General features: G+C 41.9%; 1 protein-coding gene across 1 annotated transcript; it reads left to right on the top strand.

Moving 5' to 3' along the window:
• Positions 1 to 9,568: 9,568 nt before the first annotated feature.
• On the top strand, positions 9,569 to 19,024 carry slc40a1 (solute carrier family 40 member 1). The gene is made up of 8 exons (XM_084459755.1): positions 9,569 to 9,847; positions 9,949 to 10,016; positions 10,728 to 10,887; positions 11,034 to 11,149; positions 11,841 to 11,967; positions 13,914 to 14,159; positions 14,507 to 15,154; positions 15,694 to 19,024. Exons 1-8 carry the CDS (start codon positions 9,814 to 9,816, stop codon positions 16,005 to 16,007), a joined length of 1,713 nt encoding a protein of 570 aa, XP_084315881.1. The 5' UTR covers positions 9,569 to 9,813; the 3' UTR covers positions 16,008 to 19,024.
• The last annotated feature ends 3,654 nt before the right edge of the window (positions 19,025 to 22,678 follow it).

The raw sequence follows: 22,678 nt of genomic DNA on the forward strand, positions 1-22,678 counted from the left end.
CCATCTGAAAGAAAATAACATGAATTCAATTAACAAATTGCAATCGTTTGTAACTTATTCATTGAAGCATATCAGCAATTTAATAATGCTTACTTACCCTGTTTTTCTTCAGATTAGAAAGCTCATCAACAACAATTTTCTGTTCCTTGATCTAGAAACACATAGAATATTATTCAGTCAAAAATAAATCATAATGCTTATCACAACTATGGTTTTGCGTAGCTGAAATTTGTAATCTGTAATCTGCAGGTCAGTTAAATGGGTCCCGTGGATGCAGCCTTGCCTTGACAGGATCTAAAATGCAAAGCGAACAACGGCCCCATGTAACCAAGTGAAACTGGGTTCTCGTGAGTCCTCGAATAGGGAGCGAGCTGTTGGTTAAACTCACTCCCCCAGTATGAATATCGTCCAACCGTGCCGATGAAGAGCTAGCTTTTCATTGGCATAGCTGGTTAAAACAGTGTCTGTCCCAATAAGGGAGACCCGGGTTTGAATCCCACCCAGGGCATGCAGAAACATATGGGTTACACTAGTGCTGTAACCTGGACGCCCTGTGGTTTAGGCTGAGGCTGCCCGGTGTTGTGACGAATTCTTACTCCCCACAGAATCCCACTCCCCTTCGCGTGAGCTCGCTTTCTCCGCTTGTTGTCAGTGCAGCTTGTCATTAGTTCGATCTGCGCTCTTCTTCCAACAAGACGAGTGTTTCTACCACTCAGCAAAGACCAGAACATCACAGGAGGTGCAATTATTACAAAAAAGCGATCGTGTATATATATATCCCATAGCCTACACTAACATTCACGCCACATAATAGTTTTAACGAGGCAGATCAGTTGTGGTAGCCTAGACTGGTTTCACCAGTGAAAAGGTACTCAATACTCAGCAAGAGGATATGTCTGTGTTCTAGATGTCGAAAATCAATTTCACTTCATGTTGTAGCCTATACGCTATTTTTGGTTACATGACGATTTGAGCATTCCGTTGTTTGATCGGTCTTTGCCAAGTCTCACACACTTCAAACTTATTTAAGTGACATCTTTAGGTGCCTAGATGCTACACAAGAAAGTACAAGCTCTTAGTTTGAACAGGGAGCATTTTGGCAGGGGGACTCCGATTTCAGCAGGCATTGACCCTGCCAAAATGCTCCCTGTTCAAACTACAATCTTGTGCTTTCTATGGTAGCATCTAGGCACCTAAAGATGTCACCACAACACGTGTGAAGTATGTCGGGATTTGCAAACAATAAAAAGGAGGTCGTCAGATTTTCAATTCAATTCAAACCTTTATTTAGCCGGGGAAACCCATTGAGACCAGAGTCTCATTCACGACGGTGCTCTGGTTAAAACAATCAGTGACAGTTTCGTGACGTAAATAAGTAAGAAACATAATACAAAAATACACTAAACATATACATCTTAAAATAGTAGGCTACTGTCTCTCTCACTCACACACGCACGCACACACGCACGCACAGGAAATGTTATAGAGTCATATCTGCCCATAATAGCTCGGGTATATTGGTTTGCAAGTCATCAAACAACGGAATGCTCAAATCGTCATGTAACCAAAAATAGCTTCTAGGCTATATCTACCAGTATTTAGCTGAAGTAGAGCTGATAAGAGGCGTGTGCAGTGAAACCGCGGCTGTTCGGCGTCGTAAACGATGACATCATATATTTTTGGGGGAAGTGAAGCCAAATAAAATATGTTAATTTAATCAAAAACAGCAAAAGCTGTTCGGTCCTGGCTAAGGCTAGCTAATGCAGTTTCGTTGCTAAACTAAATTCATAATGAGTGGGACCTGGGTCGAAATACTAGATATTTGAAATCCGAGCGGGCCTTGAGTGTGGACATGGTTTGCATGATTTGGAAACAGCTTACACTGTAACACTTTGAAAACAAATCTTTAAAATGGTCTAACGTTATGTGCAGTGTCCACCCAACTCGGGGCAAACTGAGAAGCACATGTCATGATGACCATCCTCGATAGCTACCTTTTTGTTCAATTCCTCTTTCACCGTGGACTCTCCCTCAGCATAGACGTCTTCGGTCTCCCGTTGGCTATCTAAAGACATTTTAGAAGGCTTCATAGGCTATAGCTACCTACACCGCCATCCGTTGAGTACCAGGGGTAGAAGATCCATGGAGGACGGGTTTCGAGCGAGATTCCGGCGAGTGATGATGACGTGGGTTATTTCATAGACGCGTATTTTGGCCTCGTTCGCGAGAATGAGAATTAGTCGATTATCAGCGCCTATCACAAAATCATAGACCATTCCATACTCTTTGACCAAACTGCAGCTTTCGTCCGATTTTAGACAGCACTAGGTATTCACTGCAGTCCAGTTCATAGCTGCAGTTTTATACAGAGAGAGACATGCGTCCGAACAAATGGGTTCAACGATAGTTGGACTTCAAAAATGATGAAAACTTAAATGATGGTAAAACTCAAATGAGACAAACAAAATATGAGTACAGACTGTCCTGGTGTCCTGAGTATGATTTGAGTACTCAAATGGCTATTTGAGTATTATTATACTCAAATTAGTATTAATATTGATATGTATATACAGACTGTATGTATGTATGTATGTATGAATGTAGGCTAGGCATACTGTATATATAGAATGTTTTTCGCTGCTTCTAATTCTCTTGTAATTTTTCCTGGTAATTTAATTTGATCTATTATGTATTATTATCTATCTATTCCGCTGTACCTTTCCCACTGCTACTGTACCTTTTCCATTGCTGAAACCCCAAATTTCCCCCACAAGGATTACAGTATTAAAGTATATTTTATCTTATCTTATTTCACACCAAAATGGCTTTGTGGAAGGGAGGTGATTTTCTTGGGTAAAAGCACAGTCAGAGAGGCGAGGGACACATGACTGACAGATTAGTGTTTGGCTGGCTGTTTGGCTGGCTAGTGTAACCGAGTGAAACAGTGTTCTCATGAGTCCTGAGTACGTAGCGAGTTGTTGGTTAAAGTCCCCCCAGCTGGTTAAAACGGTGTTTGCAACGCGGGAGACCCAGGGTCGAATCTCACCCATGCCGAAATGTATGGGTTACACTGGTGCCGTGACCCTGGATGCCCTGTGGATACTATGCAGTGAGTTAAGGGAGGTGAGTGTAACCGAGTGAAACAGAGTCCTCGCGAGTTGTTGGTTAAACTCACTCCCCCAGTATAAATACCGTCCACCCGTGCTGATGAGCTTATGAGCATTTCATCGACGTAGCTGGTTAAAATTGTGTTTTTGGATTCGAACAGTGGGAGACCTGGGTTCAAATCCACCCCTGGGAAAGTAGTCATATGGGTTACACTAGCTCCAACATTAAGGGGTCATTTAATCACAGGAAGACCCAATATGCATGCCATTCAGGTAGATACCTAACAGACTGATGGGGTAGGGATGCCACACATAGCCATACAATGTTTTCATGTTAAGTTGCTTGGCTCATTCCAGTCCTCAGAAAGCAGCACATCACTGAGATTTCCCTGGGGAGAGTGATCAGTGACCTCCTGCTGGCTTCTGATTCTGGACATCTGAGCATACTAATCCTTCTGGACCATAGTGCAGCCTTTGACACTGTCTACTCACCAAACTGGAAATTGTTGACCTTAGTGGACTGGCTCTAGACTGGTTCAGGGCTGCGTTTCCCAGATTCGAGGAACTTTGGCGCTCTACAACGCTTCTCAAGGTACAGTATACCTTGGCGAAGGGACCGTTTTTCCTATATAGTGTTTCCCAGACCATCCCTTAGTGGGCGCCTGAAGATACATCGTAAGGTACGTGGTAAGGTACATCGTTGTCCCTTGTTGATGACGTTTTCAACCGTTCTCATAATCATTTAGATTTTACCCCAATCTAATAAAAAGGAAGCTACTAAAGCTCATCTGCTAATCTATTAAAGAGTCGAGGCGAGAACTCGTGATAGTTCCACTTCATACATTATAGTCTACAAAATAAAGAGCATTCATTGGGACATATAGCCTAGTCTTGGACTTATTGAAAGCCCAGGAAAAATAGGCTACGATAAGGATGATGGCTAATGATCAATCAATCAAAACTGTATGTTTATATAGTGCATTTCATACACAGAAGCAACACAATGCGCTTTACAGAGAGCAATGGGAGGGTGGGCATAGGTCCCACCCTTACATACTCCAGAGGGAAGCAAAAACTGTTTCACCCGGGGTCCACAAATGTGAGCTGTAATAATTCTTCCCTGACCTCTCTCAACGAGACGATCGAGCAAGTTCCTGGAAAATGTTTGTCTATTGGCTAAAATAGTAAACATGGGCTAGATACTTCATAAGAGAGACATGACTAACAGGAGAGTGCACAAATAGTTACAGAGAAGTTGCCTACATGGTAGGCCATTATGTGTTAGCTATCACTGTAGTCTCTAATATGATATTTGAGTGAATCATATAACAAAGCACAGTAAGCACTTAATGCCACAGAGGTGGGGAAACAGAAAGCAGAGAGCTAAAGGTTAAAAAAAAAAATGGGTAGGGGTGGCTGGGTATGGACAGCTGAAGACAGAGTGGGAAGGAGCTAGAATGATGATGATGATGATAGCTAAATAAGTGACTGATTTTGTTCATTGTGTGTTCTGAAAAGTATAGGCTACCTCCTCAGGATGACCTACCACCCATTATGTTATGTTCAATTCATGGGTAGCGCGTCCTGTCAGGTAGGAAATGTTGATAGGCATTTAGAAATTTCCTACATGACTCAATAGCCTACGCTACTCATAAATTAAACACAATATTGTTTTCATGCAGCCATGATGTAGGCCTATAGGCCTACACGAAGCACGAGTTGGCTGTGACACACTAAATAGAAGCGGACCTTAAGTCACTTGATGGAGTCAAGGACTCCGCCTACAGAATGAGATTGATGAATAAATTAGACTATTGATAAAGGTGATTTTGTTTCCCTGTACATAACCGGGTTGGTGCCCCATTATACGAGTTTGATTTAACACCTTAAATCCATTTTCCTTCATATTTGTGATAACCGCGGTATAATCATTATTATACTGGTCATAGTCAGAGCTATAACACCAGAACACGCTACATACCTTTGTTTGTATGATAACTAAACCAGTGGTTATTTTGCTATCATCATTGCCTATCATCATTAACGTATTTTTTCCTGGCCTTTCAAGACATCCCAGACGAGGCTTGTCCCGATCCGGTCCATGCTCTTTCTTGTTATTTGATGTAATGTATGAATTGGGACTATCACGAGGTCTCGCCTTGACTCTTAAATACATTAGCAGATGAGCTTTCGGAGGCATAACTTCCTTTTTGGTGATATTAGACTGAAATAAAATAATTAAGACAACAAGTATTATATTGACACGTAATTTATTTGACTTTACAAATGGCCATCGATGTGTGCGGCATCGATTCATTCTTTTTTCAGCACCGCGCCCAGGGAGAGCTCCCCTAACGATGTATCTTGGGGTGAACCTTACGATGTATACGATGTGAACCTTACGATGCCACGGTATAACCTGCCTTGAGAAGCGTCGTAGAGCGCCAAGGTAGGCTACAGCGAATCTGGGAAACGCACCCCAGGTCCGACCCGGTAAGGTCAACCATGCACTTCACCACCTAGCCACCAGAGGGCACTGCAGGCATGGGATTGAAACGGCCATATCTCGACTTGGGACTGGTATGGCAGAAAGGCCTCGACTTAACGAACACACCAATACAAACATGCCCCGCCCGCGTGCACAGAGCCAAAACAAAACTTTGAGCGAAACCAGCTCCTCCTGGGGTACAAGAAACACGGGCTTTGGACTGCGATGTGCGATGGTAGAGCCCTGAGTGCACCGAACCGCCCCCGCCGGCTCAAACCCAAGAGGGCGCCACAGAGCCAGCCCGAACACGGCCATCCATTCACTTCCATTCATTTGGATTTGGGCTCAGGAGCCAAAAATTCCCCCCATTCAATGTTAATGGGGGGAGCGGGGGCGGGATTGAAACAGCCATATCTCAACATTGGAATCATGCCACATAATTAGACAACACAGAATGGACACAGAATGATGATCAGCCCAAAACCCTAATGCAATTGGGCGTCAGCTACCACATGCTCCTATAATTTCTCAGTTCAAGAGAGGCTGGGTAAGTTGGATCACATATCCAATATAGCCTACCTTTTTTTTCTTTTAGTTTGAGTTTATGTTGCAAATCAGTTGACTGGCCACCGCAAGTGAGCTTAGGCCTACAGTCTTTCGCTCACAGTTGGCCTTGTGAGATTGGATAATTTGAGTGCGGGGCTAGTCGGCTGTATGTCTATTTTCTTTATTCTTCATTCTGTATTCTATTGTATGCTCCAGCCACCCCCCCACTCGCTGATATTAAGTGTGCAGTTGGTTTACCTGGCGGAGGCTGTTCTAAAAAGTTGGGGCCTTTTGCACCAGTTGGGTTGGTCTGCAGTGTCTGGGTTGCTCTACGGAGGTGCAGTGTCTGGGTTGCTCTGAGGAGGTGAAGTGTAGCCAAGAAGGCAGAGTGTAGTGTAGGCTAGTCACCATACTGTATTAACCCCCTTCTCTCGCCGCAGTCATCGGCCAGAAGCCAAGCCAGCTTAAGAGTCAGCGGTGGGCCACTGTGGTACCCCGACTGTCCTATATATCTATTTTCTTTATCTATGTCATTGCTCTCAAAGTATCTTATATGTGTAGAATAAAAGTATTTTAATGTTATTGTATACAAAAATAAAGGAAATATTTTTGTATTCTACCCTGTGTCCAGCCTATAAATCTACCTGTGTTACACTTGCATTAATGAAGGCTCACATGGTGTTTATAGAATCGTCTTGTGTAGGCCAATTTTTTTTTTTTGACAGAATTGGCCCATTAGAAGTAGGCTAAGCATTACATTCATTACTCGCAGTTAAAACAAAAAGCACATGGATCAGGAAAATAAGACATTGAAGAAATGCATCGTTGAACAATTCCTGTAATGCATGACTGAAAAGGTCAAAGGGGAATCTGGCAAAGGAAGGATATGTTGCTTTTTTCAGTGACGCCTTGCATTGTGCCCAAAATTACCTTTAACCCCCTGTGACTGGCATTGGCACAGTTCTCTGCCACTGCCCACTGCGGTGTCCTAACGGTGACAATGAGATAGCAAAAAGATGAATGTCCATTATAATGTGTCAGACACATTATTGAGTAATCTACCTTGCTCTAATCTACCCTTGCTACTGTAGCTCTGTATTGTGTGTGGCAGCAAAGCCACGGTTAAAGCCAAATGACCATGGACACATCTGACAGGTCATGCTTTGTTATTGTTCCCATTTGGGTTTAAATTTAGACATAGACATGTCGTTCTATAGTTAGCACGAGGGAATCACTGAGCCGTACCTCAGATCACGTGACCACAAAATGACACAGCAAATACATGACCACTGATTATAGGTACTGTACCTCCCTTAACCGTTCTCACAGCGCCAACCCACTAATAAGCCTACTGGGTAATCTGTTTTTACCGCCTCAATAGGCCCAGGCTCTCACCTTGAGCCATGTTCACAATATTTATGAATAGATTAAAATTAGTAAGGGATTTCTACTGTCACATGCGGCTAAATGTAATTGCTTGTAAACAGGGTATCTCACATTGAGTCTGAGCAGGTTACTGTACCGCATGCACATATGTGGCCACAAATATCAAATGCATGCTGACTTGGAATATTAATGAAGTATCAGAATCAGTCATCTCTTTTTGCCAGGATACATGTAGCCTAGATATGCTCATGCATTTTATTGCTTCCGAGACTACAGGACTACAGTTACTATGATTGAAGATCATAGTATAAATAACTATTTCATACCACTCAGCATGGCCTTCATGTTAAAATCTCCCAATGAAACAAAAACAAACTCAGTTACCTCATTCCAAAGAGTTGAGCAATAACATTTGGAAGGGTATACTGTCCCAGAAAGGGGATCATTGATTAAAAACATGTGAAGAAAATGATTCTCTTTCAGGACGCTTATCAATATACAGTATACAGACAGACAGACAGACAGAAGACAGACAAGCAGTTAGGCAGACGCACGCACACACACACACACACGCACACACACACACACACACACACACACACACACACACACACACACACACACACACACACACAGACAGACGATAGATCATTGGCTGGTCACCTATATCACATTTGTAAAGCAGTGTTTGGTTTCTTTGTAGCCAGGGCCACTCTGCATTTCCAGACCTCCATTCTACACAGGTGTGAGGGGACAGCCAACTCACACGGAGACACGTGATCATAGGTTATAGTAGGCTACTGCAGCTCAGTAAATACACAAATCAAGAAGCTGCTCCCTGAAAGTAAACATGACCCTCATCAAACGTAATCAACACACGATCGGTTACTGCATGGTGTCCATTCACATCAGCGCACCTGTGCAGAACAAAAGGTATGGCCTAGCATATAGCAAGACCTATCTCCACACTTCGTTTACGCTGTGCCAGCGCCGGAGACAGGCCTCTGGTAACTGGACTTAAGGCTCTTGCATTCCTGAAATGTGTGTGCTTGCTTAAAAAGCAAGGACGTAGCCTATTCTGGCTGTAGTTGAAAAGCGTAGCCTGCATATTCTGGTTGTAGGCCTAGTTGAAAAGCTTGACATCTTTAAATTTCACATTTATTAAAGTAATAGTATGCAATAGAAATAATTAGCCTACTCTGTTTGCAAACATTCTGGATGTCTTAATTAATTTGCTTTGTTGACCCCCAGCCACGCACCCTCGATCCGCTCCCACACAAACTCCAGCAAACTGTAATAATTCAGTTCTTTTGGCAGAGATCAACTTATTTTAAAATGTGTCTGGCTCACAGATTTGTTTTGAAGACAGCATTGTATGAATCCAAAGGGGTACGAATTGCTCACATTTTGAAATCCGGAGCATGCTAGGAATGTTTCTTTTCAGTAAACTATAACCCCCATTAGCAGTCTGTCAGTGAGGGAGATACCCAGTCTGGTAAACATAGGTATACGGAAACAGAAAAAGCCTTTTGCAGTCTATTGCAATTTAAATATGCATATAGCTAGGCTACTCTATAGACGACTGATCATGTTACGTAGCCTACATAACGTAAACATATATCAGCATTTTTAGGACTATACTTTCAAGAACTTGGGGATTAATAAAGTAGTTATCTATGTAGTTATCTTTCTATCATTAGCAAGAGATTGGATGTGTATTTTAGCGCCATAGGCCTGCAGTAATCTAATGCAACACACTCAGTGGGGTGTCAAAAAACCGAACACTAACCGCTGCCCCAAAAAGGTAGACCTATATGGGATGGGAAGGGGGTCGCTTAAAATAGTTACACTAACAATGGACAAGGAATTGATAGCAACAACAACACTGCTGCGACCATTTTCTGTCTATTTGTGACAGGCGTTGTGCTGGGCTTTGTTTTGGATTCAGCCTCTGTGACTCATGTGACTTGTAATGCGCACGCACTCTCGCTTATAAACGAGGGGACAACTGTAAACAATATTCATTGCAGAGGGCGAGAGAGAGAGAGAGAGAGAGAGAGAGTAGCTGCAGCTGCAGCGCACAACAACATTTTACTGTTGAATTTCAACCAAGCTTTTTCGGCTAAAATATTTCTTTCCAACTTCAGCTACAGTGATAGCTACGTTTGGAGAGGAGGCTCATAGTGTTCGTTTGCTCACGACAGTTCTATGCAGAATTATCCCGATAGCCTTTACAGAGGATATAGCTAATAGTCTACAGACTTATTTTGGAAATAGCCTATTGCAATGGATAACTCTGGATCTAAGAAAAGTTGCTGCGGTAAGTTAAAAGTCCTACAATTATTTGCTATGCGTTTCCAAGTATCGTGCTAGACATAATGTGTAGCAGGTCGAGCAGTGAATTCTTAATTTCTCTTACAGAATCTATCCAAGATTTTTTCACATCAGCCAAGTTCCTTATCTATATGGGACATGCCTTATCAACATGGGTAAGTGAACGATCAAAATTGCCAAATTAAAATGTTAAGAGATTGCTCCTATCACAATTAACACAGCAATTTTGCTAGAAACAATTAAGCCACAAGCAGGAGTCCACAGATCCCTAGTGGCCCGTGGCGTAATTACAAGGGGTCCGTTGGAAAGTGTTATAACATAAAAAAGACTTGTGGGGGGAAAAAGCTTGAAATTAAATGTTTTAATTTAATTTGAAATGTATTGACTGGCCTATATTAAGAGCATTGATGTTAACTATTAATATATATATATATATATATATATTTTTTTTTTAAAGGAAATGACCGTAATGGCTTATATAGGCTATATGTTGTGAGGTTGGGGGTCCTTGAGGATTGTTCAGAATATGCCGGAGGTCTAGAGCTTAATAAAGGTTGAGAACCACTGAAAACTATATTGAATTTACAAGCATTGACCATCAGGTGTGTGTTTTGCAGCTGTCTTGTCAAAAAAAGTAATAGGCTAATGGTACCACCAATGTATAAACACAAGCCACATAATTTTTGTTTCATAATTTATGCTTTAGCCTAATAGTTTGCTTTGTGTAATGGACTAAATATTGTCCATGGCAGCAAAACTATTACTGTATTTAATAACCTATGCGTTGATTGGTCTAACTTCTGTGGATTTCTCTATTGTTTGAGCTTATGTGGTGTTCTTTTACTGGGTCATTTGGATATATTTAGGGTGATCGAATGTGGAACTTTGCTGTGGCTGTCTTCCTGGTGGAGCTGTACGGCAACAGCCTTCTCCTCACAGCCGTGTACGGACTGGTTGTTGCGGGGTCAGTGCTATTGCTTGGGGCCATTATCGGTGACTGGGTGGACAAAAATCCAAGACTCAAAGGTACGTTGAGCAGAATGTACACTCGTCTGCAATTAACAATTACAAGCTAGTTTTTGTTTGACATTTCTGTTCGCCAGTCCAGATCAAGAGATTTGTCGAAAAATATTTTTGGACCATGGCCATGATGGTTTCCTTTGATTTGACAGTGGCACAGGTTTCCCTGGTTGTCCAGAACTTTGCTGTCATACTGTGCGGGATCCTCTTAATGGTGGTTTTCCAGTTCAAAGGACAACTTGCAGAGCTTTACAATGGATGGATTCTGGTAAGATCCTTTCTATTATTCTACCCCACACTGCACGATCTGAAGTGAATCTGTTACCCATGGTCTAGTGCAATGATCTGACCAGGACAAAATTTGTTTTAAATTGCTTCACCACTTGAATGGATTCAATTCTAGTCAAACAGCCTTTATAGGGTTTAGATAGGTTAGTCAGCGTTTATCACAAATAACCCTGCATCTGGCTGCGCATAGCATTACAGTTATAAAAGCGGACAGGTCTGAACGGATGTTTTTAAGGGAAGAGAGGGATTGCTGTTCAAAGGTTTTTTTCCTGGAGGTGGGACTGAAACAGGAGATGTGAGTCTTGTTCAGTTCTGTATTCAGTTCTGTGTAGTCAGCGGGTTCTTCCAGGGAAGTCACATGAGCAGTAATGCTGCCTGCCCTGTTGAACAAATTCCATCGCTACTTTGACCAGAACAGCTGCACCATAATGTACATAGAAAAACAAACAAACAACACTAAGGCCGTTTGTTTCACAGTGGCACTGGTGTATGGCTGCTAAGCTTGGTAGTGTTCACTGTTTCTAGATGAAACATGTTAAAGCTGTTTTTGTTGTACTGTTGTCTTTATCTTGGTTGTGGAGGATACGATCCCCTGTTGAGCCCTCATAATAGAGACATTATCAATGATTTTTTACCAAAACTACCCTGACCAAAAATAAACATTTCTTCAGACGACTTGCTACATCATGGTCATCACCATCGCCAACATCGCTAACTTGGCCAGCACCGCCACCGCCATTAGCATCCAGAGAGACTGGGTCGTAGTTGTGGCTGGACAGGACAGCAGCAGACTGGCAGGTCAGTATCCATGGGAACTAGATAAATCACTCATTTTCTTTTTATGTTCCACTGTAACCCCTTTCGTACCCCAACACTTCGACGACCACCACCACTCCAAATATTTGCCACTCGACTCGAAATCACCGCAAGTGATTTTTCGACGAACTGGGGTACAACCTTAACCTTTGTCAATGAAGGCCATGAACCAGATTGGACCCAGTAAAAAATGCAGCACTTCCCTGGAGTTAATCCTTTATCTGAAGATTGATTTCATGAGCCATTAAGATCTGTGATTGGCTAAGAGCTGTGGGCCATATTTTCTTATCTGTACAACTGAAGTCAGTCAGCCTGCCTATCATTGCACTTTATTACCCTTAGGAAACATAAACAATCTCAAGTAACAATACCAGGAGAAGAAGGGCACAGTAAACATGCTGTCCCCCACCCATGATGCATGTTCCTTTGTGGTAACAAAGGAGTGGAAACGTGATTTTTTCGTTTCATTCATTTTATGTGCATAGCATTTAAATCCTAGAGCCCCAAACTCTGTATGAAAAGTAGAAGGGCCCCTAAGCACTTTCTTTCAATTCTGGAAATCCAGAAAACCGTTCAAATGACTATCCTCAATTGTCTGGCAAAGATGTAATGTGCGCCAGTCTGTTTTTGCTTGAAACACAAAGCAGATGTAGTGTTACCCTGCTCCTGCATTTATGAAATGTCCGCCCGTTTGCAAGTAAATCAAAGGATTCAGCGTAGTATGGTATAGTATAGCTTCTGACCATTGAGTTTCATTCACTCTACTTCTCGTACAGAGACGCTAGTTCTGTCGTTCATGCTATTCAGTAATAAATCAAATAAACATTCAAGAAAAAATGCGCAATCAATCTTCAAAATGTAGATTCGATTATTAGGCTACCATAAAGCAAGGCACGTCTCACAGCTTCCCGAGTCTAGCCCTATATTCTAATCTATGTATCTATCTATCTAATCCATTCGATCTCATATATCTATCTAGGTGTCAAGGAAATACCTTACTTCTTTGCCTTCTATTTGCCTCTATACCTTAACCACAATTCCTCATCATATGCATAATTTTCTAATGCAAAATTATATAGGCCTATAATAGCACCAAAAATCAAATATATTCGATTTTCGGAAAATATTTGAGAGAAAGTCAAATATCTTTTTTTTTTTAGCTCAGTTGACTGCCCTACCCCTGAGTAGAATAGACTTTTAAGGAGACTCCAAGCCTACATGGCAATGGGAAAACTGAATTGTGGCAAGTGACCCCAGGTGGTCGGCTCTGGTATGTGTGAGGGACAAAGAAACAAACAAACTAATGCACAGTACAGGGGTCAATCTGAAGTGGATGTTTCTGCATTATTACTGATCACTGACAAAGAGAACATGATCAAAGAATGTCTTAGACCTGTTAAGTCCACGCAAACGGTCATACCGAATTTCACATATCAGTACCATCTGGATTGGCAAAGTTTAACGATGATTTAGTGAGGTCCATGTCTTTGGAATATATTTTGGTATGATGGCAAGTCATAAAAGTGATCATATGGTTTCATATTAAAGCATTAATTTGGTGACCAAAATATGGAGTTGAGTACACGACTGTGTGACAGGCAATGTTGTATTACTGGGCATGGATGTTATAAACAATCCTGAAATAGATTGTATATGACCTCTATATGACCTCCAGACTTTGTGGGTCACATGGGGTGCCATTAGGTGTAAACATGCTCATATTCATTCATTTTTTTCACCTTTGCACCCCGGGGGGTACTGAGTTTGTGTCCCCATGGAAAATTGGGTGCTGAATGACATTTTGAAGCATTTTATTCACTATGGTGTTCATCTATGATCATGCACTGTAGAAACACAGGAAACTTTATGTAACATTACTTTTTGTTCCCCTCATCCCCTATTCTTCCCTCCCTCTCTCGGTCATTTAGACATGAATGCAACAGTCCGGATTATTGACCAGCTGACCAACATCCTGGCACCCATGTTGGTGGGCCAGATTATGGCTTTCGGCTCCCACTTCATTGGCTGTGGATTCATCTCAGGTTGGAACCTGTGCTCCATGTGTCTGGAGTACTACCTTTTATTGAAAGTATACCAGAAGACTCCTGCTCTGGCTGTCAAAGCTGGCTACAAAGGAGAGGACCAGGAACTCAAGCAACTCGGCACCACGAAAGGTAGCAAATTACAATATAATTTATTGCGAATTGATAAGGGTTAAATTACTTTTTTGTTTGGCTGTAGGGGAATAATGGCATTATGATGCTATCACAATTATGCAAGATAACATTCAGGATCATTTTTAGATAGTCTCCCTCATACAATAAATTAGTGCACCTGTATCAAAATTCAGATTATGTGGTTTCAAGTGCCTGAGTATTTATTATGGAAGCATTTATAAGTGGAAATCGTTAAAGTGGTTAGTTCAGAGTGCTCCCTTTTTTAAACTCAGGGCTTAAACCTTCCTACTGTTATGAGGTCTGAACAAACACCAATCTCTCTTTTTGCTGTTCTCTTGTCCTAGAATTGGAAAACGGGCAGAACCCCGTTGAGTCCTCTCAGCTCATGAATGAGACAAAGGTGGACACCAAGTCCCAGAACAAGAAGAGCAGTTGCTGCTACCAGATGATGGAACCCCTGCGCACATTAAAAGCCGGCTGGGTGGCCTACTACAACCAGAACATCTTCTTCGCTGGCATGTCACTCGCTTTCCTTTACATGACCGTACTGGGATTCGACTGCATCACCACGGGCTACGCCTACACCCAGGGTCTCAACGGCTCGGTGCTCAGCCTGCTGATGGGCGCCTCTGCTGTATCAGGAATCTGCGGCACGGTAGCCTTCACCTATGTGCGCAAGAAGTGTGGTTTGGTCCGCACGGGCCTGATCTCCGGCGTGGCCCAGATCTCCTGCCTCATGCTGTGTGTGGTGTCTGTTTTCGCCCCCGGAAGCCCCTTCGACCTCAGCGTCTCACCCTTCCAGGACATCTATAGACACCTGATCGGGGAAAGCGCCCCCTTGCCAGAGGCTGACCACAGTTTGACCAGCGTGCTGTCTGGAGATGGTCAGGTCCTTAACAGCACCACCGTGTCACCGTTCGAGCATCCGGCGGTGCAGTCCTCCTACCTGTCGGTCAGCCTGCTGTTTGCTGGGGTCATCGCTGCTAGAGTTGGTGAGTACAGCATAATGTAACACACTAATATGCGCCATGTCGAGCATTGTTTGTATTTGTTTTATACTCACCTAAATGCTTTCCCTTACCTTAAATGCCCCCGTGCCCAAGATTAAGCTCCTCCAAAATGCACTGGAGCCTGTTCAGCTTGTGTTTTGTTGAAGAGAAAGCGTAATTGGTTGACCCAGCCCCTGAGCTAAACTACATCATAAGAATTTGTGAGCTGTTGTGTAGGCTAAATTTAAGTTATTTTTTTAGAATAATTACTAAGAAAGTGGCAAGTTCCCTGAATGATGTATCACTAATTCTACCTCATGTTTTGTCAAGCATTACTGTAACTCTGGTATGCAGGGAAAAGCACCTAGCATCTCCACCCAAAGAAGGATTTTCTGATCTAAATGTCTCCAAAGAGCAATATTGACAATCTTTCATGTCAATGTCCACTGATTATTTGTCTGTCATTGTTTGTTCCTGTCCTTTTTTATGTGGGAAGAAAAATAGCAATTCTAAATGACAGTTGTTCTCTCTGCCTTCTTAAGGTCTATGGTCCTTTGATTTAACGGTGACCCAGCTAATACAAGAGAATGTGATTGAGTCTGAGAGAGGCGTCATCAACGGCGTTCAAAACTCCATGAACTACCTCCTGGACTTGCTGCACTTCATCATGGTGATTTTGGCGCCTAACCCAGAGGCCTTTGGGCTGCTGGTCATCATCTCAGTCTCGTTTGTCGCCATGGGCCACATCATGTACTTCAGGTTTGCCTTCAAGAGTCTCAGGAGTCGCCTCTTCCTCTGCTGCTCACCAGAGCAGAAGGCCGAGCCCGACGCACCCTCACTTCCCACCACCGTGTGAACCATTAGAGACGTCCTTCCTGCTTCCATATATAACACCCCTCTAACCCCTCTTCAATAGCCTCCAGAGCTTCTAGCTATCCTCTTAACATGTTCGTTTGTAGTTGGGTTAACTCTACCTAGTATGAGCTAATGCTAGGATTGACCCTGGTATACTCTGCCCTCAAACACTGAGGATGGCATCAGTAGTTAGCATCATAAATTGGAGAGGTGTAGTTTGGCAGTCGTTAATGGGATAAAAGCCCTTCTTGAGACGAACAGCACAGCCGGAATAAGGCATTTTGAAGGAGACACATTGCAGGGATCACAGTTCATGCTCACTACATCGCAGCTCAAAAACATCTGAGGGATTCTCATTTTGACATCCACGTTATTTGTTTCTTAGTCGCTTTACTGGTGCTGTAGCTATTTGTTAGCATATTATTTTACTCTAATTTTGGCTTTAGAAATTTACATTGTGTTCTCAAATGTACCTTTATGGGGTAGAGCACAGGTGATTAGCGGTTAGCCTTGGCTTTACCCCAGGAGATAATTGCCTGGGGTAAAGCCTCTAATACGTGGTGAAAAGGGTTATGCGAATTATTATTCAGGAACACATTCATATCTATATATCATATCATTTGTCATCACATCAGTATTGTCTATCTTCAGCCATAGTGGTGCAAGCGAATGCTATAATGCAAACAGAAAAAACTATGCAAAAAAAGAACAATAATAATGATGCTACATACATCAATTATGCTCTTAATAACCAAAACTGAATTTCTTACATCTACAGCTTAAAGGAAGTGAGGGAAAACCTGTTGTTTTCTGTCAGTATAACATTCCAAATATTGATTTTGATGTGAGATGCCAATGATACTTGGGTAGGTATACTAACCATTTCATAGAAAAATCTTAAACTTTCCTGAGATTGTACAGTTTTTTTTACCAATTTACATTGTGATACTGTTAGGTGTTCTTATTTGATTTTTATGTTAAGATATGGCCTAAACTAACCAAAAGCAGGTGGAGCAATTTATTGGGGAATTCAATTAAATTGAATGACAATGACCCAACTGACAGCAGTTGAGGCGAGTGGTAGCCTTTGTACGGTTTGATGCTCTTCTAAATGAGAACCTGTCTTTATTTTGGGCATTTGAAGCTCAGCAGTATTTTCACAAGATTTAGAAACTTGCTTGTCTTGTATTTTAAAAGTAATTCAAATAGAGTTTGGGTTGAGATATGATGAATCCCTTTCAAACTAGACCATCACTGATGGGTAATTTGAGAAAGATGATGCTAGGGATACGGTCAGAGCAATCCTAAGAACTCTACATGGAGAAACAGCCTCAGACGCTGTTGGGGAGGGAATTTAAATGACGCTTTGTAAGAAGGTAACAATGTATGAAATTCCATTCCATTTTAAATTTTACTAGATAACTACTGTAGCAACTTCATAACCATGCACAGCAGTGTTGACACGTTTGGTGTCACCCACTCTGACCACTTGCCCTGTCTGTCTGTTTTTGGTGAGTTTAGGCTATAGTCCGAGGTGATTTTTAATCATGATTGTTACACAGGCACTTTAAAGATTGAAGTCTGGCAAGAAACAAAAAGACATTCAGGAATCACTTCAGCATTTTGCACAAGCTGAAGTCCTGTCCTCCCTAACGTTAATCCCCCAGGCTCTCTGGTCTTACTGGTTAGCTTGTTCACTTATACCAGAAAACGCACAACCAGCACAATCCTGAGTTCAGGTGTTACCACTTTCTTTCCTATGCACGGCACTCAACATCCTGTCCAACTTTACCTCAGACTTTCCTGCCTCCATGCGCAGCACATTTCCCAGTGTTATTCAGACAGAGAGGAAACTCATTTCAGTTCACCATACATGTGGCAGTACTTTAGTCAAAACTGTTGGTTCATTCCAACACGCTTGATGGTTTGCCTCATTCTAAACAGACGTAACTGGAGTTCTTACCTCTCCTTCTAAAAACCTTAGCTCCCCAGGCAAGAGGTAGAGACAATAATATTATTATTGTTGGAGACTAGATTATAACACTGCATGGTGAGAACAGTTAGGCCATTCTTGTGCCTTAGATATGTAGTTTTCAAGCTCTACAAGTCTTCAGGTTTGGGAAGTGCAGCTGGTTTTCTGAACTGAAAAGCCATAAAGAGGTCACTGTTGATGTTAGGCATGGGTTTAATTCTGATTGTAAGGTAAGCACATTGAATTCAGGAATCTTAGACACTAGGCATACACTATATTCTTCATATGAATATCCCGTTAATCGTAATGATCAATTTGATACACTGTACTGGTTGATGTACAATATAATTTGTTTGTATGCTATTGCCAGATTATATTGTCAACGTCTTTAATGTTCCTTTTTTGTTTTTACATCTAAAATGTGTTTTATACTATTGTTAACATTTGTTTTTAATTGACAAGTTTGTTTTATGTTTGTTAAATTCTGCATTACTGTACAAGCACTGTACTGTGTACAAAGAAATGCTTTTCTATAAAGCAAAAACTCATGAGTACTATATGAATACATTATTTGCATATACTGTACTAAGCAAGCACTTTTGGATATATATTTTCAAGGTTTCTCAAGTAAAACAAGCAAATGATGAATCATTGTAATCATAGTTAGTATGGGACATACTAAAATGCTTAATGTAGAAAATGCTACACGTTTTAAAAGTTTTAACAAACCAAAGTTAGTATTATCTTGCCTCAAACCTTTGGTCCGAGGTGAAAATGTGGTTTGTTCAAACATTTACTTTTCTATCTATCTATATCTCTTTTACTGTATCTTTTTTTTTACTGTATTGATTTTTGTCTGTTTCTCCCTGACCCATTACCACCTTCGCTTCACATTTGCCTCCTTAAACATTGTCCACGTTGAAGCGCTTTAGTATGCCCTATTTGCATCACTTTAAATAACACTCGCATGAATCATCACACTTCATTGACTTGGAGTACCGTATTTGGCTTGTATCGCATGCACTCTTTGAAATAAAAAAAACAAAACTTTACACTGTCCTGTGGTCAGAAATCTATCCTGTTGGGCTGGAGTATTTGTTTTGAGCAGTGTGAGAGCATCAACAAACATACAGCACATTATGTAAAAGAAAAAAGGACTGATACAAGAGTGGTAGCTGTTCTACTCTGCAGGAGCTGCTAGGCCTGTGCTGGCCTGGTGGGCACTGTGCAAGGTCACATTCCACAACTGAGTTCACTGCTCCTTTTCCTCAAAAGCAGCCTTTTAAGCAGCCAGTGTTAAATGGACTGACTTTAAGCTGAGCTGGATGATTTGCACTTCTGCGGTTGGTGAAAAGACAAAGAGTGACCTGGTTGTACACAGTTTGAGTGACAGAACGGGGAGGCCCCAGACTCTTTTGAAGCTGGCAGAAATGGCTGGTTTTGTGCAGAGGCCAAATGCTCAGCTCTCCAAGAGTTCAGGGGTTTCTTCAGAGGGCTGTCAAGACAGCCACATCTCAAACTAACAGAACTCTATTCTGCACAGACTTGACATGGTATGTCTATTCTCTAGATATACTATACATTTCTAAGTATGCGATCTGTAACTTTCGTGGTCAGGTTTTTGATATATGATACAGTAGTTACACAACCCTAACCCTAACCCTGTTCATCTTGTGGGTTAAAGGGGATAGAGCACATTGACTAAGTAGTCCAATGTCTACTTTAATCAACTAGGACTGCAGATAAGGGGCCATCCAGACGATAAGATTCCTCTTTCTCCAATACCAAAAAGTGTGCAGTGAATCTGTCGTCCTCCACCCAAGATGCATGCTGTCATCAGGTACAGTTGTTGAATGAAATTGATCTTCTAGTTGATTTAGGGGTCAGTAAAATCGACCAATGTCAAGAGGTGGACATCATTGGATTCCTCTCTAGCTAGCCTCGTTTTGAGCTTGGTGTGATTGATCCAAGTGCATTCTCAGGCAGTACACACAGAACTCCGAGCGAGAATGTCCAACCCATTCAGAGAGACTCCTTATGTCACAAGCGTGAGTCTCTCTCTACATGCCTCAGTGTTAATCACAGAAGTAGAAAGCTGCTCTCCACTGTCTGACTCAATCTCCCAGACTCCCCATCCAACAGCAAGACTGAACTTGTCATGATTGCATACAGTTAACTGGTCGTGATTTCTTCGTTGCCCTCGGTGACCACAGCTCAGAAAAGATTCCTATGACCTGTGGGATGCCTCAAGGATCCATCCTAGGACCTCTACTCTTCAGCCTGTACATGCTGCCCCTTGGCAGTGTCATCAGGAGGCACAACATTAGCTACCATAGCTATGCAGATGATACCCAACTCTATATTTCTGTAACTACCAGTAATTACTGCTCGATTGACTGCCTTGTTAAGTGTACGGATATAAATGTATGGATGTCACAATTTCCTCCAGATAAACCAAGACAAAACAGAAGTACTGATCATTAGTGAAAAAGCTGAAAGAGAGAAACTATCTGCATATTTAAAAAACTCTGGCAATTGACACCAAATGCCAGGCTAAAAACCTAGGTGTCATACTTGACTCAGATCTAAATTTCGAAACCCACATCAAGAACATTACCAAGACATCTTTTTACCACTTAAGAAACATTGCAAAGGTGCAACCATTTCTCTCACAGGCTGACACTGAAAGACTAATGCATGCTTTCATCACAAGCAGGCTGGACTACTGCAATGCTCTACTGTCTGGCTTACCAAAGAAAGCAATCTCTAAACTACAAATGATACAGAATGCTGAGTCCTCACTAAGACTAGACGGAGGGCACACATCACACCCGTCTTACAATCCCTACACTGGTTACCTGTCAATTCTAGAATAGACTTCAAAATACTTTTATTAGTATATAAATCTCTCCACAGTTGCGCAACTCAAAACATTTCAGGCATGCTTGTCAGGTACATGCCCAACAGACCCCTCAGGTCCTCAGGTACTGAGCTCGTAACAGTCCAAAAGCCAGGACCAAGAGACTCAGAGGCAGCTTTCAGTTTCTATGCCCCCAGCCTCTGGAACACCTTGCCAGAGTACCTAAGAAGGGCTGAAACAGTAGAGATCTTTAAGCAATATTTCAAGACGTACCTTTTCAGTCTAACCTACAATCACTAGCCAGGACCTAGAGACACAGAAAGGCAGCCTCCAGCCTGTTTGTTAATCCTCTGTACACATTGGTGTATATCCTGTTATGCACTGTGTGTATATTTAGATGTATATACAGATGCTGGTTTTCCTGCAACTGGCACGTCCTGTTTTAATATCTGTGTTTCTTTTATGGCTCTGTGTGCTACTAACCCTGTTCTGCCTCCCCTCTCCCTAGTGCCTCTCTCTCTCCCTCCTACCTTCTAACCAGGTCCAGTGGATGCCCCACTGTGACCTGCAGACCACCCTGAGTCCGATAGATACCCCTGTGACTGCCATGGATGTCCAGTACAGCCACTAACCCTGTCCTCCTCTCTAGTGTTTCTCCCTCTTAGACTATAAACAGGTCCTGTGGACTCCCTGTCACCCTGTAGCAGGTCCCGGAGAACCTCGGCCAAAGTCCACCTAATTGCTCCTGGAAAGGCCTCCTGCCTTCTCGTGACTAGCTCCTTCCCACTCAGTGTCGTCAGCTGTCCCTATCCAGCCAACCCCACCCCTTTTTACCTTTGGCTCTCTGCATTCTCATAAGCCTGTTCTGCTAAGTGTTTACTGTGCTTTGTTATATGATTCACTTATATATCACATTAGAGACTACAGGGATAGCTAACACATAATGGCCTACCATGTAGGCAACGTCTCTAACTATTTGTGCACTCCACTGTTAGTCATGTCTGTCTTATGAAGTTTTTATCCTTTTCTGGCCCCCGGGTGAAACTTTTTCAACCCCCCCCCCCCCCCCCCCCACACACACACATCCCCCCAATGCTCTCTGTAAAGCGCATTGTGTTGCCTCTGTGTATGAAATGAGATATACAAATAAAGTTTAATTTGATTAGAGAACCAAAAATATCATATTAAAAGTGGCACTCAATCTTTTGTGATGTTGTCCCACCATGCATATGATGTTATTATTTGGTGTGTAAGAATTGTGTGTAGATTTAGCTCTTCCTGTAACTTCCAAAAAAGATGGTGTGATAGTTCATTTGCATGTCTTTTACATGCACATCACCGTTTTCCAGGGTTAAGCATGGCAGTCATGACATGAACAGAACGGTTCAGAAAAAAGTGTCAGAGTGCAACAACAGCCTAGACTGAGTAATTTACTCACCCTCTCTTTCTCATTTACTCACCCTCTCTTTCTCATGTCTCTCCATCCATACTTTGCTTTTTTTTTTTACTATATTACCATCTTTCCATCTATGTAAGCTTTATTATTGTCGGTCTAAAGCTGTCACAATTTGGTAAGTTCTTGTTATATACAAGAATATATATACTATATACTATATGTATATATACTATACATGTATAATCACTTTTTTTGACAATTCAATACCATTTAAGTTACCTAAACTCAATATGTTGACTACTTTCAGCAAGCACAAACATTTTTTTCCGGAAGACTGACCTTTTCTAGATTAATTTGTGAATGTCCCTGTAAATAACTTGTTTTAAATGTTACAGCTACAGGTGATCCAGTTTGACCTCTTCTCTGGAAATTCAGAGGATTTTT

The sequence above is a fragment of the Borostomias antarcticus genome, assembly GCF_949987555.1.
Source record: "Borostomias antarcticus genome assembly, chromosome: 2".
In the NCBI taxonomy this organism is placed as follows: Eukaryota; Metazoa; Chordata; class Actinopteri; order Stomiiformes; family Stomiidae; genus Borostomias; species Borostomias antarcticus.